Genomic DNA, 19,105 nt, shown 5'->3' with positions numbered 1-19,105 from the left:
AACCCAGAGGCGCTTCAACGCAAGACTTCCGGGAACGCTTGCGAAACCGACCAAACAGGGTTTGGTGTTTGAGAAGTCAATAAGAGGAGTGAAAAATAATTTATAAGTTGTTATCTTTCTTTAAATCTAAAGGCACAACCTAGATTCTAGCCAATGGCTTAAGTAGATGAACATGTTATTATTCCAACCTCGGGAAAGTGACAAACTGACACGTTTTTTATTTTCGTCAAAAAACAACTTTATATCTAAGGAGTGCTTTTGAGTTGACGGCCTGCACATGCGCAGTTTGGCGCGTGAGGATCGTTAGTGTGCTGCTTCTACGCATGAGCTTTGCTAGTCAACGTCGCCATGACATCGTTACAAGTGTGATCGGGGATTTCTATTGGAGAAGTACTTTTAGACTATCTTGATATTCCATACAACGCAACTAACTCACTGTTCCACCAAACATGCAATTGCTCAGCGCCATCTACAGATATTACATTAGTGATGCACTTTAAACGTTTAGTGCAGTGACATCACATGTTAAAACTTAGTTAAAAGTATCTTTGGTAACCTGTGCTAACATTTAGACCTGCAACGGAAAAGCATCATGCAATAAAGGCATTTTACTACCGGTAAAGAACCAAGGTAAGTGTTTTACAAGTTATACGTTTACATTTTTTGTTGACATGTCCGAGTATGTCTGGTAGAAGCTGGTATCATAGTCTGATTTATTAGCCTAGCAACTATACTGAACAAAAATATAAAACGCAACAATTTCTAAGATTTTACTGAGATAGTAAAATCAGTCAATTGAAATAGGGGTGAAGCCATGGGTGGGCCTGGCTCCCAAGTGGATGGGCCTATGCCCACCCATGGCTTCACCCCTGCCCAGTCATGTGAACTCCATTCGGGCCTAATTTATTTATTTCAATTGACTGATTTTACTAACTCAGTAAAATCTTAGAAATTGTTGCATGTTGCGTTTATATTTTTGTTCCCACTGGGGAGACAGGCCCAGCCAATCAGAATGTGTTTTCCCCACAAAAGGGCTTTATTACAGACAGAAATACTCCTCAGTTTCATCAGCTGTCTGGGTGGCTGGTCTCAGACAATCCCACAGGTGAAGAAGCTGGATGTGGAGGTCCTGGGCTGGTGTGGTTACTCGTGGTCTGCGGTTGCGAGGCTGGTTGGACGTACTGCCGAATTCTCTAAAATGACGTTATGGTAGAGAAATTAACATTACATTCTCTGGCTACAGCCCTGGTGTATATTCCTGCAGTCAGCATGCCAATTGCACACTCCCTCAAAACTTGAGACATCCATTGTGTTGTGTGACAAAACTGCACATTTTAGAGTGGCATTTTATTGTCCCCAGCACAAGTGCACCTGTGTCATGATCATGCTGTTTAATCAGCTTGTTGATATTCCACACCTGTCAGGTGGATGCATTATCTTGGCAAAATGTTCACTAACAACGATGTAATCAAATGTGTGCACAAAATTTGAGAGAAATACACTTTTTGTGCGTATAGAAAAAAATCTGGGATCTTTTCTTTCAGCTCACGAAACATGGGACCAACACTTTACATGTTGTGTTTTTATTTTTGTTCAGTATAGTATGCTGATGTTTGATAACCTAGAAATGCCAGATTTTACCTCCAAATTCCAGAATTGTTAGAAGACAGTGCTTCCTACTGATAATTAATGATTCTGTGTCAATTTATAAATATCATCCACTTGGCCTGATTGCAGTGCTTAGTTTGGCTTTATAACTAATCGGTCCACACCAAGGCTCATGTGATTTACAAAGCAAGTTGAAAGTGGCTTCTGCTTGTATAAATTAGCCAAAATCAGCACCATGTGGTAAGATTATGCACTGACAACTTTGCAAGATGCAATTTTATTAAATGACCAACATGTGTTGATGCAGCGCTTCCCAGATAATTTTTTGACGAAAGGGGGATTTTGTCCATCCACACCAGACGCGATCATGACACACAGCTTAAAAAATGACAATAAAATGTGAACCAACTAAACTGAACAAAAATATACATTCAATATGTAAAGTGTTGGACCCATGTTTCATGAGCTGAAATAAAAGATGCCTAAATGTTTCATACTCACATAAAGCTTATTTCTCAGAAATGTTGTGCACAAATTTGTTAACATCCCTGTTAGTGAGCATTTCTCCTTTGCCAAGATAATCCATCCCCCTGACAGGTGTGTCATATCAAGGAGCTGATTAAACAGCATGATCACTACACAGATGCACCTTGTGCTGTGACAATCAAAGTGCACTCTAAAATATGCAGTTTTGCCACACAGCACAAGTTGTGAGTGAGTGTGTAATTGGCATGCTCACTGCAAGACTGTCCACCAGAGCTGTTGCCAGAGAATTTAATGTTCATTTCTCTACCATAAGCCACATCCAACATTGTTTTAGAGAATTTGGCAGTACATCCAACCTGCCTCACAACCTCAGACCACGTGTAATCAATCACGCCAGCCAGGACCTCCACATCCAGCTTCTTCAACTGTGGGATCGTCTGAGACCAGCCACCCAGACAGCTGATGAAAATGAGGAGTATTTTGGTCTGTAATAAAGCCCTTTTGCGGGCAAACACTCATTCTGATTGGCTGGGCCTGGCTCCCCAGTGGATCGGCTTGGCTCCCAAGTTCATAGTTTTGTTCAGTGCATTCGGAAAGTATTCAGACCCCTTCCCTTTTTCCATATTTTGTTACGTTACAGCCTTATTCTAAAATTGTTTTGTTTTTTAAATACGCGAAAACAGGTTTTTAGATTAAATTAAAAAACATAAATAACTTATTTACATAAGTATTCAGACCCTATGCTATAAGACTCGAAATTGAGCTCCGGTCCATGCTGCATTGATCACCCTTGAGATGTTTCTACAAATTAATTGCAGTCCACATTCAATTTATTGGACAGGATTTGGGAAGGCACACACCTGTCTATATAAGGTCCCACAGTTGACAGTGCATTTGAGAGCAAAAACCAAGCCATGAGGTCGAAGGAATTGTTCGTAGAGCTCCGAGACAGGATTGTGTCGAGGCACAGATTTGGGGAAGGGTAGCAAAACATTTCTGCAGCATTGAAGGTCCACAAGAACACAGTGGCCTCCATCATTCTTAAATGGAAGAAGTTTGGAACCACCAAGACTATTCCTAGAGCTGGTCTACTGGCCAAACTGAGCAATCGGGGGAGAAGGGTCTTGGTCAGGGAGGTGACCAAGAACCCAATGGTCACTCTGACAGAGCTCCAGAGTTCCTCTGTGGATATGGGAGAATCTTCCAGAAGGACAACCATCTCTGCAGCACTCCACCAATCAGGCCGTTATGGTAGAGTGGCCAGACGGAAGCCACTCCCCATTAAAGGGCACATGACAGGTGCGCTTGCAGTTTGCCAAAAGGCACCTAAAGGACTCTGACCATGAGAAAAAATATTCTCTGGTCTGATGAAACCAAGAATGAACTCACATCTGGAGGAAACCTGGCACCATCTCTACGGGGAAGCATGGTGGTGGCAGCTTCATGCTGTGGGGGTGTTTTTCTGCGGCAGGGACTGGGAGACTAGTCAGGATCGAGGGAAAGTACAGAGAGATCCTTGATGAAAACCTGCTCTAGAGTGGTCAAGATCTCAGACTGGGGCGAAGGTTCACCTTCCAACAGGACAACGACCCTAAGCACACAGCCAAGATAGCTGTGCAGCGACGCTCCCCATCCAACCTGACAGAGCTTGAGAGGATCTGCAGAGAAGAATGGGAATGCTTCAACAAAGTACTGAGAAAGAGTCTGAATACTTATGTAAATGTGATATTTCAGTTGTTGTTTTTTGAACATTTGCAAAAAATTTCTAACAACCTGTTTTTGCATTGTCATTATGGGGTATTGCGTGTAAATTGTAAAACGATTGGATCCATTTTAGAATAAGGCTGTAACGTAACAAAATGTGGAAAATGGCAAGGGGTCTGAATACTTTCCAAATGCACTGTATATTCATTTGGGGGCAGGTCAGAACACACAAACAACATTCATGGACATTTAGCTAGCTTTGTCCTGGGAGATGGGGGATTAACATTGGGTTCTTATTTTACCTGACATTCATATGGTCCTCTTTTTAGTTGATAAAAAGGGAAACCTAGCGAATCTCTCCTAATTTGTATTTCAAGCATCAAGTGGGTTTGTATCTTCATGATATCCAATAACTCCTTGATCACACCTGCAGCTTTATTGCGTTTTGGTACACCAGAAGTACATTCATTTCCAATGGAAAGCTGTGTTTGCCGTGCAGCACTGTAGCATTACTTATGTTCGGTAAATCCAATGTATGCACCATACAGAACGCACTGCAACTGCCTCTGCAATGCAATGCTACAATGCAATGCTGCAAGGCAAACACAGTGTTCCATTGGAAATTGATGTACTTCTGGTGTACCAAAATGCAATGTTTCTGAAGGTGTGATCGAGATGTTAGGATTTCTGTTTTAGTGCTTTGCAATGCAGACGCATGTTCACGCGCACAAACGATGTAGGTAAAATATTGAACAACATGTATGAGTACATTTATTTTGCAATGCTGGTGCACACAACGTGGCCGGTGAGGTTTGTATGTTATTATGATCTTTATAAACTCAGCAAAAAAAGAAGCGTCCCTTTTTCAGGACCCTGTCTTTCAAAGATAATTTGTAAAAACCCAAATAACTTCACAGATCTTCATTGTAAAGGGTTTAAACACTGTTTCCCATGTGTCACGACTCCTACCGAAGGTGGCTCCCCCTCCTGCTCGGGTGGCGCTCGGTGGTCGTAGTCACCGGCCTACTAGCTGCCACTGATTCCCTTTTTTCCCCCCCTTTCCATTATTGTTTGCACCTGTTCTGTGTTGGGCTGATTGACTGGGCTATTTTAGCCAGTAGGCCCGCCTGCTCTGTGTGCAGGATTATTGCTCTGTATTTTTGACTTGTCTTCACGCTATATGTGTTTAGGTGCAAGTGCGTGGTTTGCGCCGACCTTTTTCTGTCCCCTGTATTTGGGGCACTTTGGTTTTGTGTGCGCTCAGTATCGCTGTTGGGTTGGCTTTTGTTTCGCCATTGTGTTCATTAAAAGCCACTACCCTGTATTCTCTGTTTGCTGCGCTTGACTCCTCACCCACTACGCCCAAGCCTTACAGAATCCCGCACAACGAATGGAGTCAGCAGGAGCAGCTGCCAACCCCCTTCCTTGGATGGAGGAACGCGTTCTCCATCACACCTCAGTTCTCCATCGGATCGGGTCGGCGATGGACCAAATGATGGAGAGGATGGACCGATGGGAGAGAAGTGGTCTCCTCTCTCCCCCTCCGGCTCCTCCGACTCAGCCACCTCCTCCTCCCACTGCGTCCGGCTCCGGCGCGCTTCGTCTTGCGCTCCTGAGGGAGTATGATGGAGCGCCGGCTGGGTGCCAGGGATTTCTGCTCCAGCTCGAGCTGTACCTGGCTACCGTCAGACCTGCTCCCTCGGGGGAGGAGAGAGTGAGTGTCCTCGTTTCCTGCCTGACGGGCCGAGCTCTGGAGTGGGCCAACGCAGTCTGGAATGGTCCGGACTCGGCGAGGGATCACTATCCAGAGTTCACCCGCCGCTTTCGGGCCGTGTTCGACCACCCTCCGGAGGGACGAGCGGCGGGTGAGCGGCTATTCCATCTCAGGCAGGAGACGAGGAGCACGCAGGACTTCGCACTGGAGTTCCGGACCTTGGTGGAACGACAGGGCCCTGATAGACCATTACCGGTGTAGTCTCCGGGCGGACGTCCGCAAGGAGCTAGCTTGTCGGGACACCGCTCTCTCGACGAGCTTATAGACATGTCTATCCGACTGGACAATCTGCTGGCTGCCCGCGGGCGTTCGGAAAGGGTCCTGTCCGTTCCACCTCCGTGCACTCCTGCCCCTACTCCTATGGAGTTAGGCGGGGCCGTGCCGAGGGGTACCGGAGGAGGAGGCTCCTCCTGCACCAGCTGTGGTCGGAGAGGACACACGGCCGGCCGGTTCTAGAGGAGTCCGTCTGGGAGTCGAGAGGGCAGGCAGAACACTTCTCGGTCACCCCAGGTGAGTCAGCACCAAACTCACCCAGAACCCCCTGTTGGTCACATGTTCGTATTAATTTTGTTTTCTGACTTTTCTCCCTCCAGCCCCTCCCCGTTCCACAACGGCCATGTCCAATGGAACCGTGGCCTCCCTGACCAATCCTGACCCTAATGGCCCGGCTATCTAGGGAGTGCACGGGGAAGGGGGGATCAATTGGCACTAGCGGAATGCCCAGCTTGATGGCGAGTCCGCGATCCATAAAGTTCCCAGCTGCACCTGAATCGACTAGCGCCTTATGCTGGGAACTTTATGGATCGCGGACTCGCCATCAAGCTGGGCATTCCGCTAGTGCCAATTGATCCCCCCTTCCCCGTGCACTCCCTAGATAGCCGGGCCATTAGGGTCAGGATTGGTCAGGGAGGCCACGGTTCCATTGGACATGGTAACGCAGGGGAATCATAAGGAAGGATTAGTCTCCTCCTTATCAATTTGCCTGCGTTTCCGGTGGTGCTGGGGGTTCCCTGGCTGGCTGATCGCAATCCCCGGATTTCGTGGGAACAGGGGGTTCTCCAGGGGTGGTCAGAGGAGTGTTCAGGGAGGTGTATGGGAATTTTCATAGGTGCCACGTCGGTGGAGAGTCCAGACCAGGTTTCCACCATGCGCATTCCCCCTGAATACGCCGATTTGGCGATCGCTTTCTGTAAGAAGAGGGCGACCAAATTACCACCTCATTGACAGGGGGATTGTGTGATAGATCTCCAGGTAAACGCTGCGCTTCCCAAGAGTCACGTGTACCCATTGTCACAGGAGGAGACGTTGGCTATGGAGACATATGTCACGGAATCTCTGGGACAGGCGTATATTCGGCCCTCCATTTCACCCGTCTCCTCGAGTTTCTTTTTTTGTGAAGACAAAGGAGGGAGGTCTGCGTCCGTGCATTGATTACAGAGGTCTAAATGCTATCACGGTGGGGTTTAGTTACCCACTACCTCTCATCGCTACGGCGGTGGAATCATTTCACGGAGCAAGGTTCTTCACAAAACTGGACCTCAGGAGCGTGCATAACCTGGTGCGTATTATGGATGGAGACGAGTGGAAAATCGCATTTAGTACCACATCGGGCCATTATGAGTACTTCGTCATAACGTATGGGTTAAAGAATGCTCCAGCCGTCTTTCAATCCTTTGTAGACGAGATTCTCAGGGACCTGCACGGGCAAGGCGTGGTTGTCTATATCGATGATATTCTGATATATTCCGCCACCAGCGCCGCGCATGTGTCTCTGGTGCGCAAGGTGCTTGGGAGACTGCTGGAGCATGACCTATACGTCAAGGCTGAGAAGTGTGTGTTCTCCAAACGAGCCGTCTCCTTCCTGGGTTATCGCATTTCCACCACGGGGGTGGTGATGGAGTGTGACCGCGTTAAGGCTGTGCGTAATTGGCCGACTCCAACCACGGTGAAGGAGGTGCAGCGGTTCTTAGGGTTTGCCAATTACTACCGGAGGTTTATCTGTGGTTTTGGCCAGGTAGTGGCTCCCATTACCTCACTGCTGAAGGGGGGGCCGGTGCGTTTGCGGTGGTCGACTGAGGCGGACAGAGCCTTCAAGAGGTTGAAGGTGCTGTTCACCGAGGCACCCGTGTTGGCGCACCCGGACCCCTCTCTAGCATTCATAGTGGAGGTGGACGCATCCGAGGCTGGGGTGGGTGCCGTGCTATCACAGCGCTCGGGTACGCTACCCAAATTCCGCCCCTGCGCTTTCTTTTCAAAGAAGCTCAGTCCGGCGGAGCGCAACTATGATGTGGGGGACCGGGAGTTGTTAGCGGTGGTAAAAACCCTGAGGGTGTGGAGACACTGGCTTGAGGGGGCTAAGCACCCCTTTCTCATCTGGACCGACCACCAGAATCTGGAGTATATCCGGGCAGCTAGGAGACTGAATCCGCGTCAGGCAAGGTGGGCCATGTTCTTCACCCGTTTTAGGTTCACTATTTCCTATAGACCAGGCTCCATGAACACTAAGGCCGACGTGCTGTCCCGTCTCTATGACACTGAGGGCCGGCCCATCGATCCTACTCCCATTATTCCAGCTTCTAGGCTGGTGGCACCAGTGGGATGGGAGGTGGACTCGGACATCGAGCGGGCGTTAAGGGTGGAACCTGCGCCTTCACAGTGTCCCGCGGGTCGCATGTACGTGCCGCTTGGTGTTAGTGATCAATTGATTCGGTGGGCCCACACACTACCCTCTTCGGGTCATCCTGGTGTGGCGAGGACAGTGCGGGGTCTCAGGGGGAAGTACTGGTGGCCCACCTTGGCTAAGGACGTTAGGTTCTAAGTCTCTTCCTGTTCGGTATTTGCCCAGAGTAAGGCTCCTAGGCACCTCCCGAGAGGTAAGTTACAGCCCCTCCCCGTTCCACAACGGCCATGGTCTCACCTGTCAGTGGACTTCCTGACCGATCTTCTCCCATCTCAGGGGAACACTACGGTCCTGGTTGTTGTGGATCGGTTTTCGAAGTCCTGCCGTCTCCTCCCGTTGCCCGGTCTCCCTACGGCCCTGCAGACTGCGGAGGCCCTATTTACCCACGTCTTCCGGCACTATGGGGTGCCAGAGGACATTGTCTCTGATCGAGGTTCCCAGTTCACGTCCAGGGTATGGAAGGCGTTTATGGAGCGTCTGGGGGTCTCGGTCAGCTTGACCTCCGGTTATCACCCCGAGAGTAATGGGCAGGCGGAGAGTGTGAACTAGGAGGTGGGCAGGTTTCTGCGGTCGTATTGCCAGGACCGGCCAGGGGAGTGGGCGAGGTACGTTCCAAGGGTGGAGTTGGCCTAGAACTCACTCCGTCACTCCTCCACTAACCTGTCACCCTTTCAGTGTGTTTTGGGTGACCAGCCGGTCCTGGCACCGTGGCACCAGAGCCAGACCGAGGCTCCTGCGGTGGAGGAGTGGGTGCAGCGCTCCAAGGAGACCTGGAGAGCCGTCCAGGAATCCCTGAAGCAAGCCGGTGAACGACAGAAGAGGAGTGCTGACCGCCACCACAGTGAGGCCCCCGTGTTCGTACCGGGGGACAGGGTCTGGCTCTCGACCCGGAACCTGCCCCTCCGCTTGCCCTGCTGGAAGCTGAGGCCGCAGTGTGTGGGGCCCTTCAAAGTCCTGAGGATAAACGAGGCGTGTTATAGGTTACAACTCCCTTCCTATTACCGTATTAACCCCTCGTTTCATGTGTCTCTCCTCAGGCCGGTGGTAGCTGGTCCCCTGCAGCAAGGTGAGGTGCCGGAGGACCCCCCTCTGGACATTGGGTAGTCCCCGGCTTATACGATACGGGCCATTCTGGACTCGAGACGCTGGGTGTGGGGCCTGCAGTACCTCGTGGACTGGGAGGGGTACGGCCCGGAGGAGAGGTGCTGGGTACCGGTGGAGGACGTCCTGGACCCGTCCTTGTTGAGGGATTTCCATCGCCTCCACCCGGATCGCCCTGCGCCTCGCCCTCCGGGTCGCCCTCGAGGCTGGTGTCGGCGCGCGGTCGGGGGGTACTGTCACGACTCCTACCGAAGGTGGCTCCCCCTCCTGCTCGGGTGGCGCTCGGCGGTCGTCGTCACCGGCCTACTAGCTGCCACTGACTCACTTTTTTTCCCCTTTCCGTTACTGTTTGCACCTGTTCTGTGTTGGGCTGATTGACTGGGCTATTTTAGCCAGTAGGCCCGCCTGCTCTGCATTTTTGGCTTGTGTTCACGCTATATGTGTTTAGATGCTAGTGCGTGGTTTGCACCGACCTTTTTCTGTCCCCTGTGTTTGGGGTACTTTGGTTTTGTGTGCCCTCCGTATCGCTGTTGGGTTGGCTTGTGTTTCGCCATTGTGTTCATTAAAAGCCACTACCCTGTATTCTCTGTTTCCTGCGCTTGACTCCTCACCCACTACACCCAAACCTTACACCATGCTTGTTCAATGAACCATAAACAATTAATTAACATGCACCTGTGGAACAGTTGTTAAGACACTAACAGCTTACAGACAGTAGGCAATTAAGGTCACAGTTATAAAAACTTAGGACACTAAAGAGGCCTTTCTACTGACTGAAAAACACCAAAAGAAAGATGCCCAGAGTCCCTGCTCATCTGCGTGAACGTGCCTTAGGCATGCTGCAAGGAGGCATGAGGACTGCAGATGTGGCAAGGGCAATAAATTGCAATGTCCGTACTGAGACAGCGCTACAGGGAGACAGGATGGACAGCTGATCGTTCTCACAGTCGCAGACCATGTGTAACAACACCTGCACAGGATCGGTACATCCGAACATCACACCTGCGGGACAGGTACAGGATGGCAACAACAACAGCCCGAGTTACACCAGAAACGCACAATCCCTCCATCAGTGCTCAGACTGTCCGCAATAGGCTGAGAGAGGCTGGACTGAGGGCTTTGTAGGCCTGTTGTAAAGCAGGTCCTCACCAGACATCACTGGCAACAACGTCGCCTATGGGCACAAACCCATTGTCGCTGGACATGACAGGAATGGCAAAAAGTGCTCTTCACTGACGGGTCGCGGGTTTGTCTCACCAGGGGTGATGGTCGGATTTGCGTTTATCGTTGAAGGAATGAGCGTTACGTCGAGGCGTGTACTCTGGAGCGGGATCGATTTGGAGGTGGAGGGTCCGTCATGGTCTGGGGCGGTGTGTCACAGCATCATCGAACTGAGCTTGTTGTCATTGCAGGCAATCTCAACGCTGTGCGTTACAGGGAAGACATCCTCCTCCCTCATGTGGTACCCTTCCTGCAGGCTCATCCTGACATGACCCTCCAGCATGACAATGCCACCAGCCGTACTGCTTGTTCTGTGCGTGATTTCCTGCAAGACAGGAATGTCATTGTTCTGCCATGGCCAGCGAAGAGCCCGGGTCTCAATCCCATTGAGCACGTCTGGGACCTGTTGGATCGGAGGGTGAGACTACTTGCCCGTTGTCATCAGTAATTGACTTACTGTAGGTGTATGTGCAGATGATTCTAACTGTTATGTGATTTATTTCTTGAGGAAAAGCACTAGCTATACTGTAAGTAAAGCTATAAAATCACATTGATAATTTAACGTAGTATTGACCTTGAATGCCCCAATTAGTAGGTCAGCAACTGATATGCACCTGTGACTTACATACATGCTCAATTAAGGCAGAATTTGTTCTAGCATAGACCATAAAATATCTAGTATCAGATTACCTAATCCTAACTTTAATCATTATGGAGAGGGAAAAATATCATTATTCTGCTGTAGCCTATCTATGGTTAAGGGCAACTTTTCCACTCTATTTGGCATATTGTGCATACTTAAATATAAAAATTAAAAGGTTTCATAACTTGCTGAATGTTGGGGGAAGGAATGTAAACAACTTCATAGTTTCCATTTCCTTGTAGTCTACGCTATGCACATTGTGGTTTTAGTTGTATTTTCAGAGAAAGGGCGTTTTCAACAGTTATGGGTGTTGACACCCAAGGATGCGGTTGTTTTCTGTTATCTTTTCTGGACAGTTTTTTTCAGGCCCACAAACCGATACTGCCTCTGTAGCATCACTTGATTGAGAAAAGGTTCATATGTATGACCTATTTTACTAGAAGATTATTGAAGCATGCAAGATTTCACTACAGCCTTATTGAAAAATTAGATGTGATTTTTTTTTACTCCGTCAGGGAGTATATGCCTTATTACCCTGAAATGTAGGTAAAACTAGGTAGATTAAAACTAACTTTACTATGACAGTGTTTTCATTGTTTGCATGGCTGCCCCAAAGACAGGTGAGATCTAAATATTTATTCAGCTAATTGGCCATTGGATTTGTTATTTGCATTATTCAGTGGCAGAAAGGTCATTTAAATGAGAGGTGATTCATTAAACGAGAATGTGTAGATCTAAATCAATCCACTTGGGCATGGGCCTTCAAATCCTCTAAAGGTTCTACAGCTGCACCATTGAGAGCATCTTGACTGGCTGCATCACTGCTTGCTATGGCAACTGCACTGCCCTCAATCGTATGGCCCTACAGAGGATGGTGCAGAAAGCCCAGTACATCACTGGGGCAGAGCTCCCTACCATCTAGTACCTCTACAGTGCATTCGGAAAGTATTCAGGCCCCTTGACGTTTTCCACATTTTGTTGTGTTACAGCCTTATTCTAAAATGTATTCAATATTTTTTCCCCCTCATCAATCTACACACAATACCCCATAATGATAAAGCGAGAAAAAAAATTGGACATTTTTGCAAATGTATTAAAAACTAGAAACAAAACATATTCTTTACATAAGTATTCACATTGACCTTTCTATTTAATTTTTGCACACTCAAACACTCACTCTGCACACTCACTAACACACACTCACAACATTTTCTCACACACACATAACACGCACACACTTTCATACTGACTGTACACACACATGCACACACAGTCACATACAATCATCATATACGCTGCTGCTACTTTGTTTATCATATACTGAGCAAAAATATAAATGCAACATGTAAAGTGTTGAAATAAGCTGAAATAAAAGATCCCAGAAATTCTCTATACACACAAAAAGCTTATTTCTCAAAAATGTACAAATTTGTTTACATGTCTGTTAATAAGTATTTCTCCTTTGCCAAGATAATCCATCCCCCTGACAGGTGTGTTATATCAAGAAGCTGATTAAACAGCATGATCATTACACATGTGCACCTTGTACTGTGAACAACAATTGGTCACTATAAAATGTGCAGTTTTGTCACACAACACAAGTTGTGAGTGAGTGTGCAGTTGGCATGCTGACTGCAGAATTGTCCACCAGAGCTGGTGCCAGAGAATTTAGAATGATTTTAATGGCTGATTTCCTTTTTTGAAATGTAACTCAGTAAAATCTTTAAAATTGTTGCATGTTGCATTTTTTGTTTGTTTTTCTTGTGTATATCCTGATGCACCTGTACTGTATATACAGTATATAACCCTCCCACTCCAGTATCCCTGCACATTGTAAACATGGTATTAGAACTGACCCTGTATATAGCTTACTTACTTTCTTGTGTTCTTCTTACTTCTATTTCTTGTGCGTTTTTGTTCTACTTTACTTTTTTATAAATTTTTATTGTACTACAGATATTGATTACTTTATTGTTGGGAAAGAGCAAGAAAGGCATTTCACTGTACTTGTGCATGTGACAATACAAACTTGAAACTTTCCTTAAATGACTCACCATGAGTCAAGTTAAGCATGAAATTGCAGATACGCTTCAGCTGGAACAAGTAGTTGTTCTGAAGGAAGAAGTGTGCTTTAACGTTCATCACTGACAGCACGTTTTTTTATCAGTAGTGATATTTTTCTTTACTGAGTGTGTGATGTTGACTTTGGTCAGTTATGGTAAGTGGTTGGGGCTCACCGGGTGGTAAGTAGGCCAAGTAGGTCATTGTTGGCAGGACTGTGGTCTGTCACAGCTGGGTGAAGTGAGGTGTGAAACCATAGCTGTACATCTATAGTAGGGGAACCAAAGGGAGGGGCCCCTTAACACATCTGATCAGAAGGTTCCTGTTTTCTTCGTGTCAGGATAATTTTTTCTTTCTGAGAAATATTGAGTAAAAACACTGGGTTGATGCCTTTCTAGTAGAAAAAGTATCTTGCAACATATCCTTGAAAACATCCTGCTCCAATCATACATGTATTAGGAAAACACTATGAACGGCACTTCCCGTAATCATCATGGAGTAACTTGGGCAGTAGGATTAAAGTATTGCAGGGGTCAAAACATGGCTCAAGTGTTGGGAAAAGTGTTGCCGTCATTGAGATTAAGTATGTGGAAAATTACAGCAAACAATCAACAAAACTGTTTTGTGATGGCCTCATGGAAGTGTGGATTAGCCCATATCAAATGATCAATTCACACATTGATTGATGGCATCCATCTGAATGTTCACGTTCTAAAGCATTTCACAATTAGTGTGTTTTCTCTTGAGCAGTGATGAAACAGCTCATCAGTGTCAATAACCTCTTGCATCGCGTGTGTGTGTGTGTTGGTCCTTATGGGTGTGGTACCATAAGTTCCTTCCTCGTCTCTTCAATAGAGTAGTGCAGATGTGTTCTATCAGCCCACACAGGGGATGGCCTTCCACACAGCATCACTACCAACAGTATCTCTGCACATGTAAGTAACACATTAAGTAACAACTGTTTATTTTGTTAAAATCAAAATTGTACACAACTTCTCTTCACTTCATGTGTTATTCATATGAAATGATACAATTAGATAGTGATTTTAGAGGAGAAAGAAAACTTGGAATGGAGAGCCAGGTGCATGGTTACATATATTACATGTAACTGTAGCCATACATTTGCAAGGCATTTGTGGCCATGTAAGCTTTTGCTCACGTGCAACAAATTCTAACACAAATTTAGCAAAAAAGGAAAAATCTGGGAATTTAAAGGGAAATTGTTTTATAAAATCTAAAAATGAAGAAAAAATATAAATATAATGTGGCACTCTTTATTTCACTCCAGAGTGGAACACAGTTTTTCAATTATCACTAATAATAGGAATTTTAATATAGCAGTTTTACGACTTTCAAAGATGTTGACTTCACATGCAGATTGAACTTAAATCCCCTTCTAGGCTGCAGGTGGCTGCTCCTCCCAGCTAACCACAGTGTGGTTTAAATGGTACAGAGAGATTTAAATGGCACCGTAGAGGTTTAAATGGCTAACGCATGCTAGTGGAGGCATGCAGTTTTACAATAAGAACCTAGGTCGGGTAAACTGACAAATTCTTAGCTCATTTTCTGAAAATAGTTTTTTTCCAGTTTTTTTCCACAAAATATATTATTTTCATTACCTGCAGTTCATGCGCTATAAACAGCTTGTACCTCATTATTATCGCTTATCACACATCTTTTCATATCCAATATTTCCCTGTGTTTGCTAGGTGGGTTGTGAGACAGCAGAGCTCCACTGGAGAGAGTGTGTTAGCCTGAGTCTGAGCCCTGAGCCTACTGCAGGAGTTCTACACGCATCCAAGTCTTGCCTTGTCCAGCCCAATCCAGCCATTTCTGACCTGCCAAGCCCAGTCGAACCCAGCACAGCCCAATCAAGCTCTTCACAACCCAGCCATGGATGCCCTGTCCTCCCTGAGCTCCTCAACCTCCTGCCCCTACCTGTACCTCTGGAGTAGCAACATCACCAACAACGGCAGTAGAAGCAGTATTAGCAACAATGTGATCCTGGAGCACTACAACCACACAGGGCGCCTGCAGCACCGCGGGCCCCGCCAAGGTGGCCTGAGCTTGGGCGCGACCCTCTCCCTCTTCATCAGCATCCTCATCATCTTGGAGAACCTGCTGGTCCTGGTGGCCGTGCTCTCCAGGATCCGCAACAGCCACCGCTGGGTCTACGTGTGCATCGCCAACATCACCCTGAGCGACCTGCTGGCCGGGGCGGCCTACGTGGTCAACATCTGCATGTCTGGCAGCCAGACGTTCAGACTGAGCCCAGCTCTGTGGCTGTTCAGGGAAGGGGTGATGTTTGTGGCCTTGGCTGCCTCTATCTTCAGCCTGCTGCTGATAGCAGTGGAGCGCTACACCGCTATGATGAAGCCGCTGCACCAAAAGTCAGCCAGGAAGACATGTCGTATCTACGGCCTGGTGGCGCTGTGCTGGATCCTAGCCTTCGCCATCGGCTTCCTCCCCTTGCTGGGATGGAACTGCGTGTGCAGCCTGGAGAGCTGCTCCACCCTGCTGCCGCTCTACTCCAAGAGCTACATCTTCTTCTCTCTGCTCATCTTCTCCCTCATCCTGCTGGCCATTGGCGTGCTCTACGGCGCCATCTACTGCCACGTCCGCAGCAGCGCCAAGGTGGGATCCCAGCGCAGCCGCAAGCGATCCCTGGGGCTCCTGAAGACGGTAATCTCCATCGTGGGTGTGTTCATCATGTGCTGGGGCCCTCTGTTCGCCCTGCTGCTGCTGGATTTTTTCTGTGTGTCGCGGCAGTGCGCGCCGCTCTTCAGTGCCGACTGGGTCATTGCTCTGGCCGTGCTCAACTCTGCTCTGAACCCTGTCATCTATGCCCTGGGCAGCACAGAGCTGAGGAAGGCCATCGCAGGGCTGCTGTGCTGCTGCTGCCTCAGGGCAGGCCTCTGTCACCCTGATGCCTTCGTGTCCAAGGAGACCAGCAGCACGGGGAGCACCAGGCATAGTAGCCTGAGGAACAGTTTCAATAAGGTCAGGAGTTTCAGTATCAGCCCCCCACCTGCACCCAAGGCCCCCAAGAAGAGCCGCCGCCTCAGCTCCACCACCAGCTGCCTGTCTGTGTCGAGCGGTTAGACCACAAAGGGCTGCCTGGGGCAGGCGTAGATGCAAAAGAGAGCTCTCTTTGTGTGTGGTGTGTGTGTGGTAGGTGTGGGTCTGTGTGCGGGTGTTGGAATTTAGAAAAAGCCCGCTAGCCCAAGGCTAGCATTTTTCAAAACAGGGCAGTAGAAAATGTATCTCATTGGCACAACCATGATACAACTATGAAGATACAGCCTTGTTACAGCCTAGATACAACCATGATACAGCCATGATACAGCCATGATGAAACTATAAAGAAACAGCCTTGATACAGCCTTGATACAGCCTTGATACAACCATGATACAACTATGAAGATACAGCCTTGATGCAGCCTTGATGCCACCATGATACAACTATGAAGATACAGCCTTGTTACAGCCTAGATACAACCATGATACAGCCATGATACAGCCATGATGAAACTATAAAGAAATAGCCTTGATACAGCCTTGATACAACCATGATACAACTATGAAGATACGGCCTTGATGCAGCCTTGATACCACCATGATACAACTTTGAAGATACAGCCTTGATACAGCCATGATACAACCATGATACAACCATGATACAGCCTTGATACAGCCTAGTTACAGCCTTGATACAACTATGAAGATACAGCCTTGATACAGCCATAATACAACCATGATACAGCTTTGATACAAGGCTAACGGTTTTCTCTGTTATTAGTTTTGTTCATTTTTTTGCCTTGTCATCAGATCTGGACCTAGCACATGCTGATGAAAGTTAATTTTATGTTATGCATTACAAAAAAAACTTTTGTTCAAGATTTCTTATAAAAGAAGCATTATAGAAGCTTTATTTTGTTTCACTGTTTGAGCCTCAAAACAGATGACCTGTTGCTGTCATTGAGGTCTATATGCTGTGTGCACTTTTTCAGGGCTTTCATTCTACTACTAGAACTGAGATTTAAAAAGAAATGTTTGTTTTTAGATCTTTTTGAGAATACAATAAGATTTATACATAGATACAAAGACATACATTACATGACCAAAAGTATGTGGACACCTGCTCGCAATGCCGACGCTTGGCATTGCGCGTGGTGATCTTAGGCTTTTGTGCAGCTGCTCGGCCATGGAAACCCATTTCATGAAGCTCCCGATGAACAGTTCTTGTGCTGACATTGCTTTCAGAGGCAGTTTGGAACTCGTAGTGAGGTATTGCAACCAAGGACAGATGATTTTTAAACGCTACACGCTTCAACACTCGGTGGTCCTATTCTGTGGACTTGTGTGGCCTACCACTTAGCGGCTGAGCCGTTGTTGCTCTTAGAAATTTCCACTTCACAATAACAGCACTTATAGTTGACCGGGGCAGCTCTAGCACTGTCTTGTTGGAAAGGTGGCATCCTTTGACAGTGCCACGTTGAAAGTCACTGAGCTCTTCAGTAAGGCCATGCTACTGCCAATGTTTGTCTATGGAGATTGCATGGCTGTGTGCTTGATTTTATACACCTGTCAGGAACGGGTGTGGCTGAAATAGCCAAATCCACTAATTTGAAGGCGTGTCCACATACTTTTGTATATATAGTGTATGTATTGTACACAACTGTAGAGTTTTATTCATTTTTTTGATGGTCACAGTACATTTTATTTCTAAAAAGTTTTTCATTGTAAGAATAAACATTTGTTGAAGGCTTTAATATTGCTGGTTCAGTGTAGGAGGATGATTTTGCTGTTATCTTGAAAATGTAAAATGTATAAATAAATGTTTTTAAATAATATAATATCTGTCTTGTTGTTGTACTGTATTACTACATGGTCAACTTAAATAAACACTTCACTCCCATAGGCAATTACCACCATCTACCTCAGGGTGGAGACATGTTATCAGGGGCTTGTGTGAACTGTGAAGATGTTGCTTCACATCCAACAGCAGGTTTCATCAGTGCTGCTTGCATATACCTCGTTCACGTGCTAGTCGGAACTACGAACTTCTGAGTAAGTTATTTGGGTAGAGCTTCCTATTGGTTGATTCTGATACTCGGTATCTGACTCTTCTGGCCAGGTTAGCAAGTTGGAATTTTTTGGGTTTCCTAGTTCCAATTAGCATGTGAACGCAGCAATAGTCACAGATGCATAGAATTCAGTCAACAGTGACCTCTGAGCTACATAACTTCGAAGTATTTTCCCAACTGATGAGATATGCATAGAAATGGACATATACACGTTACCAAAAGTTCCAGACTTTAGGATGTGAAAACATACAGCAGCTATTGAAATATTGAAATATTTCCTGTGACAAGAGACATGAAGCAAAAGTGTCTTCAAAGAATTTATACATTTTAAGATTCTCATCTGGCACAGGGTCATTGTTTTTTGCATGGCCGAATCCACAGTATTTCTAGATAACCTCAATGTTTGTAACACCAGATCTGTGACTTTGATTGATGAAAAATATGTTGACAGAAAGTGTTCTAATTTGCATCACTAAATTACTATTTGTGGTGTTAATCTAAATAGTATGTTACTGGTAGGGTATAAGTTATTACACACATGGTAGAGCACTTGGAATAAGGCCTGGGGTATTGAAGATAGGAAGGAGATGTGCGAAAATGTTCCAACCAATCATAGGATTATTAACAATAATACTGTATTAGATTGTATTTACAGATGAACTAACCACACTGTACAGTTCCTACGCAGGTGGTGAACCTCCTCACACCTAACAATCACAGTGAAATGTAAATTAAATATC

The 19,105-nt window shown here is 46.6% G+C and overlaps 1 protein-coding gene and 1 long non-coding RNA gene across 2 annotated transcripts; both read left to right on the top strand.

The window, feature by feature from the left end:
- The first annotated feature begins 233 nt into the window (after positions 1-233).
- Positions 234-9,935, top strand: LOC123727761 (uncharacterized). The gene is made up of 2 exons (XR_006759642.1): positions 234-630; positions 9,290-9,935. It is a non-coding gene; the product is annotated as an uncharacterized lncRNA (long non-coding RNA).
- A 4,106-nt stretch (positions 9,936-14,041) lies between these two features.
- Positions 14,042-18,134, top strand: LOC106573833 (sphingosine 1-phosphate receptor 4). The gene is made up of 2 exons (XM_014149206.2): positions 14,042-14,213; positions 14,988-18,134. The coding sequence occupies exon 2, from the start codon at positions 15,172-15,174 to the stop codon at positions 16,378-16,380; it is 1,209 nt and encodes a 402-aa protein (XP_014004681.1). The 5' UTR covers positions 14,042-14,213; positions 14,988-15,171; the 3' UTR covers positions 16,381-18,134.
- Positions 18,135-19,105: the final 971 nt, after the last annotated feature.

The sequence above is a fragment of the Salmo salar genome, chromosome ssa16 (genome assembly GCF_905237065.1).
Source record: "Salmo salar chromosome ssa16, Ssal_v3.1, whole genome shotgun sequence".
NCBI classification, from domain to species: domain Eukaryota; kingdom Metazoa; phylum Chordata; class Actinopteri; order Salmoniformes; family Salmonidae; genus Salmo; species Salmo salar.
This window is presented reverse-complemented; position numbering and strand designations above follow the sequence as displayed.